Here is a 20,220-nt window from a genome sequence, read left to right on the forward strand (position 1 = left end):
CACACACACACACACACACACACACACACACACACACACAGTTCTTTATAATGTTATGTTATATGTAAGAAGGTATGTGCTTATCTGACAAATGTTTCATAACTGAATCGGTTTGGTAATGAGCACTTATTGTGAATGCCAATAAATAACTAATGCTGACAAGTATTTAGTTGTTGACAAAGCACAACATAAAATCAAGAAAAATATAGATTTATTTTTGATTCTTAACAACTGAAGACAATGTGTGATGTAATACAATGGAACAGCACAAGTTGATTTTACAACTGTTACCAGCCGTATTTTCAGCATACCGACGCACTGGGCTCAAATATAATAAATAAAAAGCACCATGCACTCGGGACTTTCGCACTAAACCCAATAATTGCTAAATGACACATACAGAGAGAAAAATTCACAATGTGCCATCTGTGGATTAAAAGACTTGTAAACAGCTGTGGGTGTATTGTTTCCATGTTTCTGTCATTCTACGCAACCAGACTCATTCTGTGAACGGGAATTGCTGTTACAAAACAAATGTTCTTGCACCTTTTCTCTGGAAATGTAAATGATGTGGGCTGAAAAATTGAGAGTGGAAATGTTGATGAAAGACTTCCAAACTTTGCTTGCTTGCAAAATGGCCTACTTCCACAGCATAATGGCACAGAGTGAGCGTTTATCTGAGTGAGCTACGAGATGGCAGTGTGGGAATGAGCTTTCTCCTGCGGCCGGCTGTAGTCTCTCAGCTGCGTGTGCTGTACAGGTCTTCATCCTCAGGGCTGGACTGGCCAAAGTCCATTAGAGAAGGGTCTGGCTTGAAACCGGTGCCCCCTAGAGGGCAGCAAGAGAAAAGCAACAAAAGCTCAGTCACAAGCACAGAAATATCCCATGCTGGTCCAGAGTGACGATACATGCATCAGATTAGAACCAACAACAGATAAAGAGCACCAGGGTCAAAGCCAGGGCCGTTTTGTAATCATCAACCAGTGTTCAATACACAAAGACACACCACATCTCTTCCTCTAATTACTAAAAATCAGAGTGATGTGGATGTGCTGGGTGTTGTTCATATGTTTTCCTAGGAGACTGATTCTGTTATTGTTTAAGATCCAAACTGCATATGCCCAAATGCTGACCCTGGTAGCATACCTCAGATCCCTCACATGGTTTATGTGGTGGATATTATTCTTTGCTATCCAACAGAAAGCTCCCACATGTTATGGTTCAGAAAATAGCTTGCAGAACTCTTTCACTCCTCAATTTGTCAAACCTGATTAGTTTTTAAGTTAGTCAGAGCTGGCTTGTGACGCAAGACACATTTCAGTGGACACTGACAAGAGCATGGTCAAATGTCAGTTGGCTGGCTGTAAATGTACCTCCACACAGACTAACAATCACAAGACCCAACACATTGAGGCACCTTGGTGTTAAGGCCATTCTCAGAAGAGAAGCTGTGTGTGTGTGTGTGTGTGTGTGTGTGTGTGTGTGTGTGTGTGTGTGTGTGCCCCCAAAAGTATGTCGATGTCTAAATCTCAAACCAGATCAGTGGTGCAGCATTGTTCCCAGTACCTTTGCTGTTTTCTGCTGCAGGCTGTTGTTGAGGAGGGGGTGGGGGTGTCGGCGTTGGAGTCTCCTCCACAGCAGCAACTTGTGGCGGGTCAGCTAACTCTTGGGCAGCAGGTTCAGGGTCAGGTGATTCAACAACTGGCACTGTGGAGAAGTCAAAATACAATAGAGGGTCAGCAACGGGAAGATGAACTGATTCAAACTGCTATGAAACTATTGTGACTTTATACTAATATTATTAATCTTTGACACTATGGGATACCATATTTGTCGTACCTTCTGGCTCCTTTGAGGCCTTTTGAGGTGCTTCTACAGAGGAAGGAACAGACTCGACTTCAGCAGCCTCCACAGGAGCAGCCTCCACCGGGGCGGTCTCCACTGGAGCTGGAGCAGCCTCCACTGGGGCGGTCTCCACTGGAGCCGGAGCAGCCTCCACAGGAGCAGCCTCCACTGGGGCAGTCTCCACTGGGGCGGTCTCCACTGGGGCGGTCTCCACTGGAGCTGGAGCAGCCTCCACTGGGGCGGTCTCCACTGGGGCGGTCTCCACTGGAGCTGGAGCAGCCTCCACTGGGGCGGTCTCCACTAGGGCGGCCTCCACTGGAGCTGGAGCGGCCTCCACAGGGGCAGTCTCCACGGGGGCGGTCTCCACTAGGGCGGCCTCCACTGGGGAAGCTTCCAAAGCAGCAGCCTCAACTGCAGCAGGCTCCACTGGAGAGACCTCGATTAGAGCAGCCTCTAGTTGAGCAACTTCCACTGGGGAGGCCTCTACTGCAGCAGCCTCCGCTGGGGAGGCCTCTACTGCAGCAGCCTCCGCTGGGGAGGCCTCTACTGCAGCAGCCTCCGCTGGGGAGGCCTCTACTGCAGCAGCCTCCACTGAAGGAGACTCTAAGCATGGCGTGGGCTCTGCTGGGCTGGTGTCAGTGAAGACATCCTCTGCTGATTGTTTTGAGTCGACAGGTGCATGTATTTCTTCAGAGGTTATGGTGGCATCTGTCTCTCCTGGCACTGAATGTGCCACTGGGTATGAATAGGAGAGGAAATACAGAGAAACATCAGTAGAAGCCTTTATGTGATTGTATGTGAAACAAAAGAGATGGAGACAGAGAAACAAGCAGACAGAGATCAACATGTGTTATACCTGTGGTGGTCTCTGTGGGGGTCTGGGCAGGGGATATCTCTGTGAGTGTTACGGATGACGCCTCCTCTGTTATTACAGCCACAGCAGGCTCATCAGAGACAGGTTCAGCTGATTCCACCTCTATCTCTGGGATTGTCGAGCTGGGCTCTGAGACTTCTTCAACTACTGAAGACTCTGGATTTGGCACGTTAGCTTTCTAACATGTGCAACAAGAATAAAGATTTAAGAAAAATAAATGCATATGAATTTCATCATTTGATTAATCTGACTTAAACTGTGCTTGTCAGTGACCGAAGTAACACATAACATCTATAAACAGAATGAAGCACTAGCATACAGTTTTCTTTAACATTTCAGTTCTAATAGGGTAGATTTATTACACTGAGTAGAGAGGAACAAGAACGTACTCGCTTACATTAGCATTTATTATTTCAGGCATTTTGCTGACACTGGTGCAGTGGGGTAGTCTGGCTATCACCAGACCAAGACAAGCTCGATAGATGTGAGAATGAGCGTTGGTCTGGGGGGTCTGCTCTGTGTTTTCTCTGCACAAGAGGCGTGACCAACGGGCATAGTTCAAATGACTCTGTACGCAATTGGATAGTCCTTCAACCAATCAGAGCAACGATCCGGGTGACATAGAAGCGACGGGTTGCTGCGCTTCGGGGGTGTTCGGTGGCCGCTATGTTGAATGTAAACAAGAAGCTGCTTGGTTGCTTCTCTATCATCATGGTGTTAAAACAGCCAATAGCGCGCCAGGTAGATAAGCCAGTTTGTGATTGGTTCCCGCAAAATTGTGAACTGAAGCAGGAGAATTAAAGGTGCAGGTTTCCAGACCGAGCTGCAGGGAGAAATCAAATCACCAGCAGAGTGGGCGGGGCTTACCCAGTCTAGCAGTGGGGGTGACATACAGTTAGTTTAACTGCAATATAGGTTTTATTTCTAGATCACAAAAATCTCCAAGCCACTCTGTACAATGTGCAGAGAGCAGATTAACAGAAACAATACAACCATACAATCTGTCTAGAGGCACGAGGGATTTGAGGGAGTTTTTTAGAAAGTAGAACATGGAGAGCAGAAATCAGAGAGTGGAAAGGAAGTTATTATTATATGGGGTGAACCGCTGTTTTGGTTTGAGTCACGCACAGTATCAACAGCTTTACAGTACTTTCTATTGAAAACTAGCTGGTTATGTCTATGTATAATATTCAGAATAAATCAGATAAGTTACACAATATGACTGTTAACCTGTGGTTGTGAAGCAGCAATCTCTTTGGCGACGGGCTCCTGGGATATGGAGGCGAGCAGTGAAGACACTGTGGCGCTGCTCCACTGTCCTAACGCATACACATTCTTACCTGTCACCTGAGGGGGGGGGGGGGGGGGGGGGGGGGGGGGGGGGGGGGACAACAGGGTTAAACTCTGAAAATAATGCGGTTTGTTACTGGCAGTAACAACACGTGAGCATGTAGTATTGAGTATTGTTACCTTAAACACGGCCACTGTTTGAGCCGGGTAGCACACTGACGCCCCTCCGCTCATCAGCCCCAGTGGAAGGGCTAACCTCTGGAAGCGTGAGCCTGAAATCAAAGTTTTCAATGAAGAATGGCAATCAATCTAACTTGACTTAACCCCGCCCAACTGTATCTGGTATCGCTGAATTGAGAAATGTCATTTAACTGACTCCCGACAGAGAGAGTGAGACTTAAACAGCAACTTAACTTTTCTGGTTTCTTATGTGTTCTGCATCTTTGCACCTCGGTGATTTAGCAGCGAGGTTTTGGGACTTGTGCCAAACTGTTGTCTGAATGCTGGTAATCTGTGGCAGCTGTTCTTCTGACTGAGTCAAGGTTAAATGTGCTTTAAGTAAAACTGGATACCATACATGCACCTGCTGTATGAAAGGGGTGTTATGTTTTGCAAAGTGATTGAGTTTAAGTCCAAGACTTGTACGGTAAACACACAAGGTCTGAATTGTTTGTATACATTTATATTCCGTATGTCCGCATTCAGAGTGCCATGGTGGATGAATTTGACTATTTGTTATGTACAGCTGTTATACTACCACACAGCTGCTTGGCAAATGTCATAATACGCTAGGATGGCTTGCTGCCATGATATTGCAGGGACTCATGGCAGATCCTTTTTTATTAATGTGAAAAAGCTTATAGGAGAAAAGTCTTCCAGAACCATGGTTTATCTCCCAGTTTATGATCGTACAAAAGGGAAATATTACATGGTTGCCTAGGAAAGGAAACAATGCAGTCATGCATTTAAGGACACATTATGTTAGGGATTCTGGATGGAAGTTGTCCCCAGATAATAAATACAATTATTCTGTTGGGTTAAATATTTATGTTTAAAGCTCAATCAAGAGTCTGAGGATTCCTAAAAAAAAATATTGCAAAGCAATTTAATTTAAAAAAAAAAAGAACTGTTACAAAACTATTACAATGTAGCACAACACAACATGAAATGGGACCATTTTATAAATAGTACTGTCAACCTTATTATTATGTGTATTATTATGCTAGTCATGTCATCATATTGTCGTGTGTATTATTTGCAGGTATAAAAATAATGCAACCATATACAATTCTAGAAATGTAATTATGTGCTTAAATATTGTGATATGACATGCTTCTCTATGACACACCTCAAAATGTATAATTATGGTTTGTTGATTATACTGTAATATTGTTTTATGTACTAAATAGACGGATTAATATATAACAGAACAATCATTCCCAGCAGGCCTAACGGGTTTTTAATACAGTGATGTGGTCCTAGGTTACCTTTCCGTGCCAAGAACATGCCAACCAGGCCAGCCATGGTGATGGTGCCAAATCTGGGTAGAAAACCCGGGGGAGGGTCTTTCAAGTAATAGTACACATCTGGAAAACAGAAAACGTAAAAGCTAACATTCCTTCAATCTTCTCAAATGTGCACACCAGTCTGACCCGCTGCTTATTTAGTCATCATACACTACACAAACAGACGGAACAGGGAGAGTGGTAACATAACAGAACTAGTAATAATAACAGCAACAGTAATATCATGTGCAGTAGCATCACTACTGGGTAGTAAGTTGAAATAGTGCTTTCCTTACAGATTACATAACAGTACAAATACCACAGAGAAACATGCACAGTCATGTATGGGGTTTTATAATGTAACTATACACACTGTAACAACAATACATAGGAAATCCATTAGAGCTGCAAAGATCAACTGATTTATCAATTAGTTGTCAACTAATAAAGTAATCGCCAACCGTTTTGATAATCAATTAGACACAAATTCTCAGATTCAGGCTTATTAAGTGTAATAATATAAATATGTTCTGGTTTCTTCCCTCCTCTATGACGGTAAAGTGAAGATCTACGAGTTCAGGTCAAAACCAAACATTTGAGTACATCACCTTGAGCTTTGGGAAACACTCAACATTCTTCACCATTTTCTTACATTTTATTGACTCAACAACTACATGAATAATTGAGAAGTTTGTTAGCTGCAGCCCTAAAGTTATTCAATAAGTCCATTAATAGACAGCTAAGGTACACTATGCAAGATCTGGTTTTCAGGTGTCAGCACAAACACATGAGTTTAGGGCTCCAAGAGTTACATTTTGAGTTTCAATGGGGGCTAATATGATTTTTTATTACAGTATATATGGTACCTTCTGTACTGTTGACTCACCCTCTCCTGCATGGTATAGATTAAAACTTCCTGTTTTCACAGAGACACAGGCACCCTGCAGGGAACAAAAGGACAAAGTTGAAATGAAAAACAGGCCACCAAGAACACAACTACATCTGAGTCAGTGTCAGGTGGTTTTTCCCCATCTTCCACAGTATCAAACTGACAAATCTCCTCGCAGCAAACCTGCAGCTGCTGAGATGACTGCATGAACACGACTTCCTGTCTGACTCCTGAACTTTGCTGTGTGCAGAGTGCTTAGCTGCACAGAGCACTCAAAGCATTTTAGGATTGTGTTCTTTAACCGCAAACAAGAGGTACAAAAATCAGGGTTGGAAAACTAACACTGCAGGTGCAAGACAAGACCTCTTCAGTGTGTTTTAGCTGTTGTTCCATTTCTTTATACACAGTAGAACACGTATTTACATCCGTCAAAGGGTAGTTTGGGGTTTGAAGTGTTAGACAGGATGTGAAAGCATGAGGTAAATCTGCAGCAGACGGTATCTGTGAACTATTTTCTCAGGTTAACACACAGTAAAATCTAAATACCTTTACAGCCTGGACAATTGGTCGTATGCTCTCTCTCACTGTAGTGACCCCAGTCTGAATAACCCCCGGCCTCTCTGGAACAAACTGGGCCTGAGCAGACTGTGGCAGCGGGGTGTAGATGTTCAGCTGGGGACAGGGGCAGGGGCAGAGTCAACATGTCAATGTTCAGTTCTCTCATATCAGACCAGGTGTGTTGGGACAACCATACCTTTTCTCTAGTAACCAGTCCATCAGGGGGCACTTGGCTCACAGTATACACACGGATGGAGGCTATGCCCATCACCGTGGGGACGGCCACCATCACCACCTAGGACATAATAAAATGGCACCGCTTTGGTCACTTTAGACGGACGGACACTTATCACTAATAAACAGATGACTCATGTGCACAAATGGTAGAAATAGTAATATTGACACTTTAGGGCCGGGCAATATGGAGATAATCCAATATCACAATATTTTTGACCAAATACCTCAATATCGATATTGCAACAATATTGTATTGTTGATTATTGGTGCTTTCACAACATATTTACACAATGACATTTTTGATAATCATCAGTAATGTGGATTTAATGATATTTTTGGGGGTAAAGGCCAATAATAGACAGTCTGGTGTGTTCAGAAAATGACATCACTTTACTGTGATGCAGCCTTTATAACCAGGAAAAGACAACACTTATGCCATATTACGATATCCAAAATCTCAGACAAGATCTAGTCTCATATCACGATTCCCATATAATATGGATATATCGCCCAGTTCTATGACACGTGTAAAATAGCAAAACCACAATAAAAAATACTCCATTAAAAGTAAAAGTACTGTAGTCATAATTTCACTGAAGTTAAAGATAAGTATGAAAATAATAGATTAATTAAATATTATACTTATTATGCAGAATTACTGCTTTCCAAGAGTTAGTGTTGCATCATTATCACAATTATAAACTTATAAAGTTATTATTGAAGCATTGGCACGTGACTGCACTTTAAACTGTTACAGGTTAAGCTGGAGCTCATTGAAGGACTTTGTGTACATTTGCATAATTCAACTCTAACATGCGTCATTTTCGAAATTGTACTTAAAAATAAAGAAAATGAGGCAATGTATTTATCTGGGCTAATTTTACTTGTCATCACTAATTCTGACATGCTTTGCAGAAGTAACGTTAGTGAGCATTATACATATTTATGTAACTTATAAGTAAATGTATCACGTAGCGTTAAAATACCCCATACTGTGGGTACTGTGGCTAACTTAGCTGCCTCCAACTAAGCTAACTAACTAACTAACTAACGTTCACTGTAATGTTTCCTCTCTTTAAACAGTCTATTGGCAAACAAAGCCAGGGCTGACAAATACATATATTACATAATTATGCTTATGTCGGGGGAGAGTTATTAGCTTATGGTGTCGTGTTAGCCTACTGTTGTCAGCTAACGTAGCTAGTTAAACGCTGTGTAGTTACAGTAGCATTGACTCATTCAGCGAGGCTAACAGTTACGTTAGCAAAGCTACATTTCCATGCAGCACAGCGTTACACGTCTGGAAAGTGACAGTCAGTTCAAGTTTGCGTTAACAAGTCCGGGACCGTTGACGTTAACTCTACACCCGCTCATTCATTACAAATACACTTTGACGATAGAAGAAGAAATGTCAAGCATTCACCTTGGCCGCCATGACAGCGCTCCTCCTTCTTCTTTCAGGCCGTGAGAAGCAGCTTCCAGCGCGGGTTAAACCACGGTCAGCTACTGCCACCTAACGGACGGCAGAGGCATTAGCAACGGCTGGGTGTGATACTGAGCTCATTCAGCAGGTACAGTGGTACTCAGAAGCATATGAATTCATGCTAAAGATGACTAAAAAGACGAATTAAAAAAATCATCTTTTGGAAATTGATCTTAATGGCGGTATTAAAAAAAATTAGGACAAATTCAACCTTTAAAGACACCAATTTTCTTTGTGAATGAATAAAGATTGGCATGGGCTACTTAACATAAAATCATCTTTCAATGCAAATCAAACCAGCTATTAGTCTAACTGAAATAAACCATGCCAATCTCTATGTGTGGTGAACGGTATGTGATGATGGGGGGGGGGGTATTTTAATTCCAAGGGCCAAGGGAACTTTATCAGGATGCATAGTATCCTGATCCATGAAATAACTGGTCTTTAATAATATAAATGTGCCTGCCTCTATGGGAATTTAACATAGGGGGGTGTATACTTATGCCCCCTGTATTTTAAGGAATTTAGTTATTAATTTACAATACATTATTCATTCACAAATAAATATTTTGTCCTTAAAGGTTGGATTTTTCCTTTTTTTTTAATGAAGGCATGAAGATCAACTTTTAAAAGATGTTTTTTTATTCCTCTTTTTATTCAACTTTAGCATGGGTTCATAACTTTATGAGCACCACTGTATATGCTCCTCCATCCATGGTGCGTTCCCATACTGGTATTAAGACGGTTGTTTTGTAAATGTGCATGTATACATAATTAAAATACAAAATATCACTTTTTGTTTTTATTAAAAACATTTAAAAGACATTTAAAATAATTACACTGTCACTGCAGCACATGTAAAGCAAGTATGCATGATGTGAAGTGGTTTATCATGGGGCAAGGCTGTCCAGGGGACCCAAACGCTCCTGGTTCACAGCAAGTCTTATGATTTTGGGAATTCATTATTTGCAAATTTATTAGGGAATTGGCAGACTTCAAGTACAATATTAACTCAGATGAATCTTGTATTATTATCTTATTTTGAGGCTGTGTTGTAGGACTCTGTGGGTGTCAAAATCTAGTGTTACAGTATGTGCTTTAATATTTAAATTTATGTAATTTACATGTTGCATTTTCCTGAATTAAATGTATTCAAATTACCATAAACTAACACATTGTGGAGTCCACTGGTTGCAGTGGACTTGATGGGAACATGGAGGTGATGGGTATAGTACATACACATTGCACTGAGGTTTAGAAAGCCAAGTTTTCTTTCATGCTTATGAAGCGTGAGCAGGTTCAATTTGCTTAATGACAGTTTAGATATAGGCCTTTATGTTAGCAGTTGCAGGAATAGAACATAGTGCATGGCCTCCTGGTTTATGGGATGACCCCCGCCCTTAATTTGAAACCTGGTCCTCCTCCATCCTTCCTCAGAACACGCTGTAATGCTGTTTAAATAAATCCATGAACACATAAACAGATCATAGCTCATAGTGCAGAGGATTCAGTTTATTGAAGTCAAAGTTTAACAACTTAAGTTTACAATCTGTATTTTTTGTAATATATATTCATATATATGAAACCAAAAAAGGCTACTTTAGGAAGAATAAATGTAATTTTCTTTCTTTTTTAATATCATCTTTCGTCAGATTAATGTACAGAATAACAGTAAGCTAATATTATCCTTGAAAAAGAGCAATATGTTCCTTTTTTTAATGTCGCAGTGCAACTTACATCTTACACACCTGTGCAATGTACCATGAGGTGTACACCCCTGAAAGAACACACAGTGGAATCTCCCTTTTCGGCCTGTTTCTGCAGGTCTACACACACAAAGATCTGGGGGAGATAACACAGCCTGCGTCTGCAAATCGTAACTCGTACTTCTTAATCTACAGTGTGTCGCCGGCTCAGCGGAGCAGCGGTTGGAAAAAGCAGACCACTGCAAATGAGAAACGGAGAGAGGTCTGCAGACTACAGCTGTATTGTAACTCATCTCCAGCTGTGTGTGTGTAGGATCGCCAGTACAGTCAGTCCATCGTTGCCAAAGAGAGGGTTGGGAGGCACAGGGAAAGTGCTTGCATCATTTAGTTTCTTTGTGGTACTCTCAAATTAACCAGTCAAAAAACATGAGCTATATCTCTGGGGTGTGTTTGATATTTCACGACAGTGGTGACATGATGAAAAACCTGAACCTACGCTCAAAGAACTACAGTAAAGTATGAAGAATAAGTACAGATAGTGCTGGATGCAGCAGGTGCTACGCATGTCTCTCAGAGTCTGGGGAGGGAGGGGGCACCGTGAAGTCCTTGGCCTGATATTGCAGATGAAACGATTCATCCGGGTTTCACAGACATTACAGACCACTTAAGAGGTCTCTTGCTGCCCAGTATCAACCATATGCTTGGAAGGAATGTCAAAATAGCTTTTTCGTTTCAGAATCTTATCTCAGGTAAGATTCCTGAAGCCTTTGGACACGTGTCAGTCTTTCAAATTGAAACCTCCTGGTAGGATGCTAAAGGAGGATCTGCATTAAATCAAGTAACCGAGGAGCAAAAATGTCTGCCTCGGTTATTGTACAGTGTGTGTCTTTAAAACACTTTCTAATAATAAAAAAAGGAATATTTAAAACCTATGAACATACAAATAAAAGGTCATTCTTCAACAGTACTTTTGCATGTATCGTGCGCTACAAGTCTAATTATCTTGCAATCACGAGAGGAAGATTTAAAAAACAAAAACAAAAGAAAAACAAAAATGATCCATAATATTTTACCCTGCCCAATCAAATCAGTCCCAGGACTTTTCTCATGCAACACGTCATCAGGAGAAGGGTCAGCCGTGATGGAAACCGGTAAAAACTGTCAAATCAACTGTCTATGATGGTGTAGTTGTTGTTGTCTGCCTGCTAGTTGTTTAACTGCTAAACCCCCTGCATCTACAGAGTAAAGAGGGGGACACTGCAAAACCTTGGCATAGAATACATCATACTTTACATTATATCTATGACACAAAACGTAAATAGATTTATATATTCTTCTATGTTTAAATATATTTGTAGACTGTACACAAATCTTTAGAAAATGAGACGGCAAATGCTTTTACCTGATATTTTGAACAGCAATGGTAAAGAGGCCGATGAGACATAGACCCTGTGATGCAGCCAATGAGATATAGAGATATAGAAAGTGCATTCTTTGTAGTGAGTGACTCCTTTGAAAAGAACTCTCTAGCATTTGCTGTTTAAGAAAACAAAAATGAAAAAAACTCAAAATTAATGTGCATCCACGCAAATACATACTCTCTGTCTTCCCTCCGCTACCTCTAGAAGCATATCACAGTGGTAGTGGAACGCAAACATTTACATCAGTATACACAGCAGTATACACATATACACAAGTCTTTGACGACTAGAGAGAGAGAGAGAGAGAAAAACAAAAGAAAAAGATTAAGAAAAGAGGAGGAGTTGGACAGAAACACAGAGAGAGAGAGCGAGAGCAAAAGAAAGAAAGAGAGGGAGAGAGAATGCAAAATAAATGGTAGAATTGCACTCTATCAGAGGAGCTTTCTTAAAATGGTTTTTTTTAACAGTTCACAGTTTGAATTAGTGTGCTATCTAGCCAGCACGATGGTTCCTCAATGCTCGAGACGCTTGTTTTCAGATAGATAAACCAGCATCGATGGCTACCTTTCACAGTCTTTTACCAAAGTCACTGCCCTTTACTTTTCCAACACGGTCCCGTCACATCAGCCCGGAATAACAAGTGAGGTCCCTGTAAATCAGCGTGATATGCAGTGTGAGAGAAAAAAAAAGGTAGAAGAGAGAGAAGGGGGGAGAACTGGTGGCTCTGGGTGCAAAGTTTATCAGTACAAAAGTACAGTGCTGTGGTGAAAAGGATTCTCCTCTGTATTGCTGCTACATAGTTCCCCCTGCCCTCTAAAATCAACAGGGAAAAAAATTAGCAAAACCAAGGAAATACAAAGGAACGAAACGTGTTAAAAAGTCTCATTTTTTCCATTTTGCTCGACAAGCGTGTGGAGTTTATGCTGAGTTCCATAGACAAAGGAAGATTAATGCTTTCTGTTCAGGCATGCAATAGGCACCCTGTGGGGTCCTCAGGATTATCAAAAGTTCATACACGCAGGTCTCAGACTGTCCCATCTTTGATATTTACACATCTTACAATGTGTGTTCCTGTGTGTGTGTGTGTGTGTGTGTGTGTGTGTGTGTGTCAGTGTGTGTGAGTGCGTGCTCAGAGTCGTGATCAGGAGAGAGGATTCAGCTAACGTCGAGCTCTGTGTCTGTGTGTGTGTGTGTGTGTGTGTGTATCAGTTCAGTCTTTGCTCCCGTTCTCTCTCTCACACATGTGTCTCGATGAAGGAGTGTGTGTGGGTCATGAGAGGCGCGGCCAGCGGGGAGAGGTCGTCCTGGCCGTTGGTGCCGGGGGGGCTGAGCTGGCAGATGTCTGAGTAGAGCTCGCTGTGCCACTGCTTCCACTCTCTGAAGGTCTGGAGCACAGGCCAGGCTCCTCCAGGAGGGCACAGACACTGCCAGCCGACTCTTTGGCCTGGGGGGGGGGGGGGGGCAAAAGAAACGACGGGGAGTTACCACATTGCATCCCTAACCAGTGGTGGAATGTTTTTTCAGAAAAACAATGATTTCCATTCGTACGTGCCGCCTTTTTTATTGAGGATTTTCAATAACAAATAAATAACAGAAAAGAAAAACACAAAGTACAAAGACATGACATAAGGACAAATTAGACAGGACAAACATGAAATACGAGGGTGGGAGGGGGTGCGGATTACAGTGTTTAGATTATTTCAGCCGATGGTGTAAAGTAACTAAGTACATCTACTCAAGTACTGTACTTGTGTACAAATTTGAGATACTTGTACTTTACTTTTCATGCCATTTTCTACATTTCAGAGAGAAAGTGTGCTTTTTACTCCACTACAGTCTTTGGACGGCTTTAGTTACAAGTTACTTTACAAATTGAGATTTTTGCACACAAAACACATGCAGATCATAACATACAATGAATCTGCCCAACAATAAGCGGCCTACAAATCCATCTGAAATGATTAGCCAATTAAACACACAACTGTTTGGATGGTTTCCAGTTTCTAAAATGGGAGGAGGTTTCTGCATTGAGTACTTTTACTTAACTTTATTATTTTGTACTGACATACTTTTACTTAAGTGACATTTTCAATGCAGGACTTTTACTTGTAACAGAGCATTTTTACAGTGTGGAATTAGTACTTAGTACTTCTTATACCACTGATCCTTACACATTTAATTCTTCTGTATATCCCCCAAATCGTCTGCTTGTGCTACCTTCAAGGTGCTGCGGAGGGCTCGGACCCGGTGCAGCCTGTCGTTGAGCAGAGGGTCCCTGGCTCTCTGCGTGAAACAACGTCGAAACTCCTGCCTGCTGCAGGGTCTTGGGTCTCCTAGGACTGTAACGTTGGCTTGCTCCAGGGCCCGGTACAGCTGCTCTAGCCCGTCCAACGGCTCCGGCTCACGGCCCTCTGAAACCCGCCGCTCCCTTCCATCCGACACCCTCCTCTCTCTGCTCTCAACTCTCAACTCCCGCAGGTCGGACACACCCAGGAGTGGACCGGCAAGAGTCCGATTCACTGCTAGGACGACACAATGAGCTTCATTTGGATGTGTTTAATACAGAGCTGAAACAGTAGTATATATACTGTATATATATATATATATATATATTTGATTCATCAAATTAGTTTATTGACAGAAAATGTATCTGTAATGTTTTATTTCAGCAAAAAGGGCACATATTAAATATTTGCTGGTTTTCTTGGTCTTCTAGGATGGTAACTAACTATTTTGGTATTTAGGACAGAAGTCAACTCGTTCACTATTTTCTGACATTTTATGTTCATGATGGACTCCAAATGGTTTCCAAACGTTTTGGTTTGAGCACCCCTAATACAAATCCTATTTGATATGACAGGTTGATTTTCCTTTTGAATATTTTTTGGAGGCCTTAAGAGATAAAGCTACAGTTTCCTTTTTCCACAAGAAAAAAAAAAGAAAGATTAGCGAGAAGTTAAAAAACTAATTTTGTGCATCAGAACATAATCTTTAGTATTTCTTATACTGTTCATGATGATCCTCTTGTGACCCTCAGGTTGAGAAACTTCACCTTAAATGCAGTGGTGGAATGTAACTAAGTACTCAAGTGCTGTACTTAAAGATATAATATGTTTCTGCTTTAAAATATCCAAAAACGACTATAGTTAGTTTCCAACAATGTTCAGAGAAATCTGTTATTTTAATCAATGATACGGACCGTGTTTTTTACCTCTCAAAGGCGATATGTAACCTTTGACCCCTGTAGTTGCTCCAACTTCCATCATTTAATTTTTTATCTTTGCTTTGACCAAGGTCAACACTACTGCGCTAACCCATAATAAAGTTTGCCACATTAAAAAAGCTGTATGGGTAGTCAACGCGTTATTATTGATCCCATGTCCCGCCCTATGAAGCAGCTCGATTGGTCAGGGTTAAGCATTGACCTTGAGTGGTTAAGGTCGGGATAGCCCATTGGTCAGGGGACAGGACCTGAACCAATCAGGTTCCTTTTACCTTGGGTAAGCATGGACGCCTGGCCAATAGTAGGGTGTGAAGGCTATAGGATGGGGCTTGCCTAGAAGGTGCGTGGGTACCATAATAACGCATAATCAACAACTATAAGTAAGCCATCTGTCCATCTGCCTCACTTCTTGGAGACTTCAGTTGGAATGGGAACAGACAACAGCCCCGGGGTCACGGCCACAGCAACCTGAACCCAGAAGCCCCTTCCCTCCAGTGCTGAACACATCCAGAAGGGGACACTGATATGTAGAATATAATGCAATATTATGGTTTTAGCTGCTGGCTAATGTTAGCTCGCTTGCTGGCTAACCGGTCAGCTACCACCACCAATAGAATCTAAGTAATCAGACTGCGGCTATTTCATTAGAATGACATGACCTGAATAAACCTTAATGAACGTAATACAAATAAGACTTTAATACACTAACAGATTTTGGTGGTTAACGATGAAAACAACAATTCCCATGATCCCACTCAATTTCACGACGTCCTCAAAAGTCCATGTTTACATCCTTTGTTTTGGGTTAGGGTTCCTAGCGGTACAAAATTACACGTTGCACGTATGTGGAATTTGAGGTACTTGCATTTTACTAAAGTATATCCATATCATGCCACTTTATGGTTGTACTCCACTGCAATTCATATCTATATATATATATGTATAGTACAATATTTCCCCAAAATGTATTCGTTATGTATAATCTATATATATATAATTACACAATTAACATGTTTTTTCCTTTACATACTGTACATATTTTCCTTTTCCTCTGACCTTATTAAGTCTTAACTCTTTCTTTTGCAAAGTGGGCTCGGACCTTTAATGAAGGTTTCAAAATACATAAATTATCATTAAAAAACTCAATATTACATCAACAACCCAAAACAGTGGCAGACGTCAGAAACATATCATCAGTTCAAAATGATCTCTATAATCAATTTTCATAAAATTACAGTTTCACGCTGATTAAACAATGTTCAGTTTTATGAGCTGGTAACGAGTTGCTCTACAACAGTCGACAATACATCAGTGATAGTAATCCAATAATATCATGTTTCATAATATAACATTGACAGGGGACTATTTTATGCATTATAAGTGCTTTTCCTATTTATACTTTAGGAACATTTAGCCAATTATGCTTTCAAAGCAGAACTTTAACTTGTTATAGAGTATATTTACAGTGTGATGTTGGTACTTTAACAAAAGTAAAGGATCTGAATATTTCCTCCACCTCTGCCTGGATTAAAACATTTAGCCATAATACATTTATGACAAAGTTATCATGTGTAACATAACCTGCCCAGGTCCACTTTGAACCCATACACTGTTCACATACGCATTTTTAATATTACAGCAGTTATTCTGCAGTACTGTAAGTACTGAGATAATACAGTATTTAATAAAGGAAATTATAATGCACTGTATAGCACAATCTTTTCCTCTGAGGATGAGATAGTTTTTTATGTGGTTTCCGGTGTTTGTTCATACTACTGCTTCTCTCCTCGAATAAAACAGAGTGTGTGTAATTTCCTTACCCTCCTCACCCTCGAGCATGTCTGCAGCCTGCCCCTCTGCCTCCTCGTCTTCGCTCCTCTCCTCCATATGAGCTGAGGTGTGCAACAGCTTTCCTGGCATGGGGTCCCTGTTTCTGGGCAGACTCTGGCTGCGCTGCTTGTGAGAGCGTCGGTGTGTGTGGCTGTGTGTGTGCGGCCCTCGCTCCAGAGGGAAGGGCCCGTCGCGCTCCCTGTCCCTCTCTGCGGCGTGGTGTCTCCGTACGGGCAGCGTGGCCTGTCTGCGTCTCTCCGGGGACATGCCTTGTCTGCCCAGCCCTCCGTACAGCCCCATCTCTCCAACCATGCTCCCCATTAGGCCCCCATAATCACTCTCCCCCGGCGCTGTCTGGAGGAAGTGCAGCCCAGCGCTGGTCAGAGGGGTCTCAATGAGGTCCTGCCAGGAGCGCCGCTCCCGATGGGTGGAGCGGCAGCCGGATGAGTGGGTACTGGTGCTGCCCGTGCCCGTGCCCATGCCCATGCTGTCTCCACGCTGGTCCTCGGCGGAGGAGTGGGAGTGCGTTGACTCGCTGGAGAAGTGTCGGCCATGCTTGGGCTCTGGGAAGGGACTCGAGGAATTGACCTGGAGAGGGAGAGGGGAGGTGGAAGAGACCATCTGTGGAGGGATGGGGGAGGTGGAGGCACTCATTGATGGAGGGAGTGGGGACGGAGTGGAGCGCATAAGGCTCATGGAGCTGACTGAGCGGGGCAACTGGTCATAACTCTGAAGGAAGTTAGCCTGAAGGCCCACAGGGTTTGTGAGGTGGACAGGTTGGTCAGTTTGGAGAGGAGTGAGGAGGGATGGTTACAAGTTGATAAAAAATGTGAAATTTGAGCACAGTTAAGGAAAATGTGACCCGCAAAACAAGAAGAGGGAGGAGGTGCGTAGAAGGAGAGAAGAAAGAGGAAAAGGAAAATATATAAAGGGCAGAAAGAGAAGAAAAGATGAGAGCAAACAAAGCTATGAGATGGCAGAATGACTGACATGACTGTTGTATGACTCAGCTGCAAAAACATGGTACTAATGCCCCCTTCATGTACATGTCTGAAAGTAAGTAAAAGTCTGTGTTACATTATCTGTCAGAGATGTGATGAGCAATGGCAATTGTCGCCACCTAGAGGCCAGACTGTGGAGAACCTCTGGCAGCAGAACACAGATAAGAGATGGTGTTGGCTGCTCACCAAACCAGATACTCTCCCACTCTGGTGTTTTATTAATGCTGAGAGCTCTGGTCTATGCAGCCCGGAAAACAGCGGGGCGTTTAGGGATAAAATATTCTATCAGAATGAAACGCTGCAAAGAAAATGTTGAGCATGTGTTTGTTCATGTACTTACTGATGGCGTGCGGTGATAGGTATCACAGAGGGATGAGGGCCCCTCCTGTTTGAGCGTCATCGAGCCGTCGACCTCGTCTTGATCGCTCTCGCTCCAGTAGTCTGACAGTAACATAAAAACAGAGACACACACCCGTACATGTTAGCAAATCATGGACGAAAGGGTTTATTCTGTAACATCTAGCCAACTGAATGTGTCTCACCTTCATCGGGACGCGGCACCTTGTCATCTGGTGTGTAGCCAATGGCAGCTAGGCCCAGCCGGTTCATCCACCTATAGGAAACAAGGAAAGGAAAAAGAACGTAACGATGAGGGATAGAAAGTAAGGAGAAGGAAGGCATCAGAGAAGAGATGAGGAGCACAGACAGGGAGAGAAAACGATGGGTTATACCAGGTAAACAGTAGGTAATGAATTAAAAAAAAACTTTCACTTTAAATGATTTCATTGGAGTTGATATGTGTCCAACTGACTCCATCCCCCTGACGAGGAGAGAAAAGCATCAAGATAATTAGACAGATGGATGCAGAAAGACAGAAGTGACAATCCTCCGTCCCATTGTCTCTCAACAGATGGCGTTGGTTCTCTACAGCCACGCTCTCTGCCCTCTTCCAAGCCCTCTGTCAGATCCAGGCTTGTCCTGTGACTCTCTGCAGACACCTAATAATAAGTTTGTTCTAAGAATAGAGGCCCAGTCTGTGCATGAGGAACAGGAAACTCATCAGACTAGGAATGCATCCTACAGGAGGCAACTTCCACATTAAGGTAAATAAATATCTCATTATCAACAAATACCATTAAAAGACCAAAACCACACAATTGGCCGATCCTACTAACAAGCATTGCCTCTGTAGCCATAGCGTCATGTAGCTTATTCTTCTTTGCCATAAAACTCCATTGTTGTCCAAAAACTATTAACCCTTGGGCTGTCTACCCCTCAACCCAAAAAAAACAACGTTTTGGTCACTTTTTTAACATTATTGTCACTTTTTTTCCCGACATTTTTGTTACTTTTTCAATGTTGTGGGTGCTTTTTTCAAAAGGATTTTGATATTTTTAATGTTGACATTTTCAGCGCTTATGTCAACGGCTCATTTGTTGAAAAAAAAAAAGGAAAAAGAAAACGGGTCAAATTTGACCCAAGGACATGAGGGTTAAACAGCCATCAGAGAGCCACACTGTTGAACTAGGTGACATGTTCATTTGGAATCGATCCCACATACACAGTTCTACTGCCAGAGGTACTTTCTAGTACACCAAATGTGTATTCATCCATGGCTGAATTATCCCCCAACAAGCAATATTTCCTCCAGTATGAGTTTTGTTAAACACTTGAACCAAGCTGTAATGAACAAGCCTTTTTAAAAATAATAAATCTATATGTTTGTAAGCCATTTTTTAAGATCTATATCTTTAATAGGAACAAATAAGATGAGAGCCAGGGTAGGGAAGTGAGATTTTGGTCTTTTCACAGGATTGACTGTTTAGTCTTTTCTTTGAAGTTAATCTTCAGTGGGGCTTCTGCTTATCTGTCTGCCTACACAAGCTATTTTGTGCTCGTAGTTATTGCACATTTTCACTACAAAAACTGTCGTGGGAACCTTTTTAGGAACCAGCGTCTAAATTCATTTCTTATGCTTTCTTACTCCCAACAAACTCACCGCTAGGAACTTTCCGAACGCCGCTGATGAAGTACTTGCTTCCATTTTCCTACCACAGCTGTAAACACTGTCTTAACTTAAAATGTGAGTGCCTTCAGAAGCTAGGAAAATCCACGTATCCATGTAAGTTCCCCAAAAAGCCATGATCACATTTCAAGACTTATAAGACGTATTATAGCCTTGTTTGTCTGTATTTGTCTAGCCCGTGCTAATGTCTTGTATAAATGTCTTGTATTGTCCTTACGTGCCAAAACTGTATTGTTGTTTTAGTTGTCCCAATTTGTCTCGTCCTTATCGATGTCCTGGCGGGCTGTAACCACAGTCAGTGTGTTATGTTTCTGCAGAACAGGAACCTGCTG

At 42.1% G+C, this 20,220-nt stretch overlaps 2 protein-coding genes and 1 long non-coding RNA gene across 7 annotated transcripts in view; 1 reads left to right on the forward strand and 2 right to left on the reverse strand.

The window, feature by feature from the left end:
- LOC116696805 (uncharacterized) overlaps positions 1 to 20,220 on the forward strand; it is a 451,372-nt gene that overhangs the window by 313,113 nt on the left and 118,039 nt on the right. The window lies entirely within an intron of this gene.
- apool (apolipoprotein O-like) lies at positions 195 to 8,748 on the reverse strand. 5 transcript variants are annotated; one of them, XM_032527974.1, is made up of 13 exons: positions 8,622 to 8,748; positions 7,158 to 7,256; positions 6,950 to 7,075; positions 6,401 to 6,455; positions 5,497 to 5,595; positions 4,190 to 4,281; positions 3,950 to 4,066; positions 2,702 to 2,897; positions 2,246 to 2,586; positions 1,958 to 2,032; positions 1,840 to 1,906; positions 1,567 to 1,707; positions 195 to 828 (listed from the first exon to the last, which is right to left on the reverse strand). In XM_032527974.1, the coding sequence occupies exons 1-13, from the start codon at positions 8,631 to 8,633 to the stop codon at positions 740 to 742; spliced, it is 1,509 nt and encodes a 502-aa protein (XP_032383865.1). In that variant the 5' UTR covers positions 8,634 to 8,748; the 3' UTR covers positions 195 to 739. The 5 variants fall into 5 exon arrangements, with proteins under 5 accessions (XP_032383865.1, XP_032383864.1, XP_032383867.1 ...); XM_032527973.1 differs by lacking the exon at positions 8,622 to 8,748 and adding an exon at positions 8,588 to 8,611; XM_032527976.1 differs by lacking the exons at positions 1,958 to 2,032; positions 8,622 to 8,748 and adding exons at positions 2,126 to 2,148; positions 8,588 to 8,611 and having other exon boundaries at positions 2,245 to 2,586.
- LOC116696791 (connector enhancer of kinase suppressor of ras 2) overlaps positions 10,173 to 20,220 on the reverse strand; it is a 69,846-nt gene continuing 59,798 nt past the window's right edge. Inside the window, 6 exon segments of the mRNA XM_032527962.1 lie at positions 10,173 to 13,192; positions 13,195 to 13,252; positions 14,026 to 14,330; positions 16,852 to 17,605; positions 18,203 to 18,303; positions 18,405 to 18,475. Of these exon segments, the coding sequence (XP_032383853.1) occupies positions 13,044 to 13,192; positions 13,195 to 13,252; positions 14,026 to 14,330; positions 16,852 to 17,605; positions 18,203 to 18,303; positions 18,405 to 18,475 (1,438 nt within the window). The 3' untranslated portion in view covers positions 10,173 to 13,043.

The sequence above is a fragment of the Etheostoma spectabile genome, chromosome 10 (assembly GCF_008692095.1).
Source record: "Etheostoma spectabile isolate EspeVRDwgs_2016 chromosome 10, UIUC_Espe_1.0, whole genome shotgun sequence".
Classification (NCBI taxonomy): Eukaryota; Metazoa; Chordata; class Actinopteri; order Perciformes; family Percidae; genus Etheostoma; species Etheostoma spectabile.